A 4,316-nucleotide genomic window follows, 5' to 3' on the forward strand; every position below is an offset into this window, starting at 1 on the left:
GGACCTTGTGTAACCAAGGGGCCACTGTGACACTCTGGGGCCTCAAGGAATCTGGAAGGCCACTGTGACACTGTGTGGGCTCATGGAAACAAGGAATCCATTGTGACACTGAGGGGACTTGTGAAACCACAGAGAGCATTGTGACAGTGTGGGACCTCATGTGACCATGGGGCCTTTGTGACACCCTGGGGCCCCATGGAACCGAGGGGCCACTGTGAAACTGCGGCACCAACGAGAACATTGTGACACTGTGAAGCCCTGTGGAACCAAGGAGTCCATTGCCACATTTTGGGGCCCCATGGAACCAAGGATACCAGTGTGACAGTGCAGGGCCTGGTGTAACCAAAGGGACATTGTGACACTGAGGGCCCCTTGGAACAAAGGACATCTTTGCAGATGACACCAAGCTGGATGTGAGTGTTGATCTGCTGGAGGGTAGGAGGGCTCTGCAGAGGGCCCTGGACAGGCTGGATCCAGGGCCCAAATCCAATAAGGTGAGGTTTAACAAGTCCAAGTGCTGGGTCCTGCACTTTGGCCACAACAACCCCTGCAGCACCACAGGCTGGGGACAGAGTGGCTGGACAGCAGCCAGGCAGAAAGGGACCTGCAGGGACTGATGGACAGCAGGCTGGACATGAGCCAGCCGTGTTCCCAGGTGGCCAAGAAGGCCAATGGCTCCTGGCCTGGATCAGGAATGGTGTGGCCAGCAGGACCAGAACTGCTGTGCCAGCACTGATCTGCCCCAGCTCTGCACACAGACATTGCTGCTGCAGCTCCAGAGAAGGCAACAAAAGGGCATCTCTGCAGAAAACTCTGGATCCTTTAGATCCTGGAAAGCCACCAAGAGCACAGACCCTCATTGACACAGACTGTGGCCACAGGGAAGGTGGAGAGAAAAAAGATGAGAAATGACACAATCAATGACATTTCCTTGTGGACAACATTATAATGTAAAACAAAGAAAAAGAACTTCCAAATGGAAAAGAACAAGAAGTATCAAAGATGACTTTCATTACAAGTGATTTGCAGAAATTGGCCAGCAGTTTAATGTTCCTGAAAGCATCCAGTCATCAGTGTCCACACTGCAGCCTTGAGCTCCTGGTTCCTCAGGCTGTAGATGAGGGGGTTCAGGGCTGGAGGCAGCACCGAGTACAGAACTGACAGGGCCAGATCCAGGGATGGGGAGGACATGGAGGGAGACTTCAGGTGAGCAAACACTGCAGTGCTGAGGAACAGGGAGACCACGGCCAGGTGAGGGAGGCAGGTGAAAAAGGCTTTGTGCCGTCCCTGCTCAGAGGGGATCCTCAGTACGACCCTGAAGATCTGCACATAGGAGAAAACAATGAACACAAAACAACACAACGATGAACTGACAGTAACCACAAGAACCCAGTGTTCCCTGAGGTAGGATTTGGAGCAGGAGAGTTTGAGGATCTGGGGGATTTCACAGAAGAACTGGCCCAGGGCATTGCCATGGCACAGGGGCAGGGAAAATGTATTGGCTGTGTGCAGCAGAGCATTGAGAAAGGCACTGGCCCAGGCAGCTGCTGCCATGTGGGCACAAGCTCTGCTGCCCAGGAGGGTCCCGTAGTGCAGGGGTTTGCAGATGGACACGTAGCGGTCGTAGCACATGATGGTCACGAGGAAATACTCTGCTGACATGAAGATCAGAAGGAAAAAGAGCTGAGCAGCACATCCTGTGTAGGAGATGTCCCTGGTGTCCCAGAGGGAATTGTGCAGGGCTTTGGGGACAGTGGTGCAGATGGAGCCCAGGTCGCTGAGGGCCAGGTGGAGCAGGAAGAAGAACATGGGCGTGTGCAGGTGGTGGCCACAGGCTACGGCGCTGATGATGAGGCCGTTGCCCAGGAGGGCAGCCAGGGAGATGCCCAGGAAGAGGCAGAAGTGCAGGAGCTGCAGCTGCCGCGTGTCTGCCAGTGCCAGCAGGAGGAAGTGGCTGATGGAGCTGCTGTTGGACATTTGCTGTGGCTGCACATGGGCACCTGTTCATGGAGAAAGGACAGTGACAAGTCAGGAGAGGCTGCTTGGAGACAAACGTGAGCCATTCCCTGTAGACTGTCCTGCTGGGACGCACCTACCCTTGTTCCTGCTCTGGGAAAACCGTTGGCTGCAATCAGAGCACGATCACACTCCCAGCTCACCCTGGGATAAACCAGACCCTGCCCGGAGCAGAGGGATCGCTGAATGTCTCAGCCTCTCCAAAGGTCTCTGGGCAAGGTCTCAGCACCCCCTTGTTCCAAGGACACTCACGGCTCCCTTGGCCAGCCCAGCAGCATTTCCTCAGCTATGGCAGCTCTGCACTTCCCCGTGGGACATTCAGGGAGCTCCCAGAGGCTCTGGCACAGATCTGCACCCAGGAGGGCAGCTCAGAGCTGGGAAGGGCACAGCAAGGAGATCCCTGGCTGTGCCCATGAGGGGATCTCAGGGAGGGGCTCAGCTCATTCCCCTTTCCCATGGACTGCTTTGCCCATAGCCCCACAGGTCCCAGGGAAGCTTGGACAGCCCATTCCCATGGACACCCCTGCCTAGCAGGAATGCCAAGGGCAGTGCCTGACTCAGCTGCTGCAAATTCCAGAGTCACCCTGAGAGCCCCAGGTAGCAGTGACAATATCAGGGGAGTGCAGAAACAAGAGAAGATGTTGTGGTGCTGTGCCTGAGAGGGCAGAGACAGCTGGGCACTCAGGACAGTGTTCCCGTGCCCAGCTGTGCCCGGTACCTCCCACACACCAACAGTGCCCTCCTGCCCCGGCAGTGCTCTGTTCAGCCCCCTCTGCTTCCCTGAGCATTTCCCTGGGCCTGGACATCCCCTCCTGAGAGGTGCCTTGTCCCTGCCAGCGCTCACAGAGCCCATCCCACCCTGTGTGCCCTCGGCCCGGCCCTACAGAAACCTGCCTGTGTGCAGGGCCCTGGCTGGGGCAGGCTCTGTGTGCAGCTGGGCAAGGGCAGCTCAGGAGAGCCCTGCTGGGCCCTGCAGAGGTGATGCTGCTGCTGTCCAGGGCTGAGGAGTGGCTGAAGGCCCTTTGGGAGGCTCCCAGCAGAGAGACTGACCACCCAAAGTCACAGTTCTGGAGTCTCTGTAAATGTTCAAGCATGACTTTGATGATCCTGTGTGTCCCTTTCAACTCAGAATGTTCTGTCATTCTGGGATTAAAATTGATTAAAATTCCTGTTCTGCTTCTCTCATCCCACTGTTGTCTATCACAAAAAGAGAAAAAACCCCTTGCAACAGTGTTAGAACAGTAAAGTAAAAACCAGACTGCGGCTTCCGGGGGTCACTTGCGGCTGTCCCCCGTCCCTCCCCGGCCCCCCGGGACCCCTCCGGCTCGCTGTCCCCTCAGGGGACCGGGGTTTGCCGCGGTCCCGCTGCACTGGGCTCACCAGGCAGCGGCTGGGTTTGCACGGTCCGAGCGGCGGTGCGCCTCGGTCGCCGCAAGGAGTCGAGATAAAGAGACGAAGAGAGGTCAGTTGTGTGCAGTCCAGAGAGATTGTATTGCCTGAACGGTTGCAGGGACAAAAGACCCTGGTGTTGCAGCATTTTTGAGAGAAAGAGGACATCAGTTATGAGATTTGAGCTACTCCAGTCTAGGCCTCAGATTTGGGCCTGGTGAGGCCTTCAAGCCTCTGACACAGTTAGAAATTCAGAGCTTGTGGCGCAGATAGAAATAGTCTTAAGGTGTGATGGGGACCACTGGGCTGTCTGGGTGTGAATTAGTATAGGTTTCATAGTGTAAGGTGTAGGCCGTTTTAAGGAAAAGGTAAACAATGTTAGCTTGCCAATCAGAGTGTCTTTGTTTTTGTAAACTGTGTAGAAGCTTATATAAACTACCATCTTATCTTGAATAAACGGAGAACGTTTGATTAACCACATTGGTTCAGATCTGCGTTTGTCTTGTCCAGCTTTCCATTTTCCTGAGATTCCCTGGCTTTTCCCTGGGCTACTGCCCAGATACAGTTTTATACAGCAAAGTTAAGAGATAAGGTCTAAACAATAGAGGCAGTGTCCATCATGGGCTCATCAGAACCACCCCAGGGGTCGGGTCCAATGGGAACTGCTCAGGGGTGGGGAAAAAGGGGTTTACAGTAAAATGCTGAAGCAAAACTTTCCCGAAACAATGGGGCATACATAAATGTATCTTTTCCTCAATTTCCCATTCCCAAGACCTTTCTAAAACCCTTTCTCCACACTACCGTGCCAGCGCGATAGCAACACCAGACCTTACTTGGAAGCTTCCAGGTGTCCCAGTGGGAATGGGGCACACTCAGCCCCTGATTTCAACAATTTATTAAGGTTGATTATT

At 54.5% G+C, this 4,316-nt stretch overlaps 1 protein-coding gene across 1 annotated transcript; it reads right to left on the reverse strand.

The window, feature by feature from the left end:
* Positions 1-1,044: 1,044 nt before the first annotated feature.
* Positions 1,045-1,632, reverse strand: LOC140685181 (olfactory receptor 14J1-like). The gene has a single exon (XM_072936387.1). The coding sequence runs from the start codon at positions 1,630-1,632 to the stop codon at positions 1,045-1,047; it is 588 nt and encodes a 195-aa protein (XP_072792488.1).
* Positions 1,633-4,316: the final 2,684 nt, after the last annotated feature.

The sequence above is a fragment of the Taeniopygia guttata genome, chromosome 16, assembly GCF_048771995.1.
Source record: "Taeniopygia guttata chromosome 16, bTaeGut7.mat, whole genome shotgun sequence".
Classification (NCBI taxonomy): Eukaryota; Metazoa; Chordata; class Aves; order Passeriformes; family Estrildidae; genus Taeniopygia; species Taeniopygia guttata.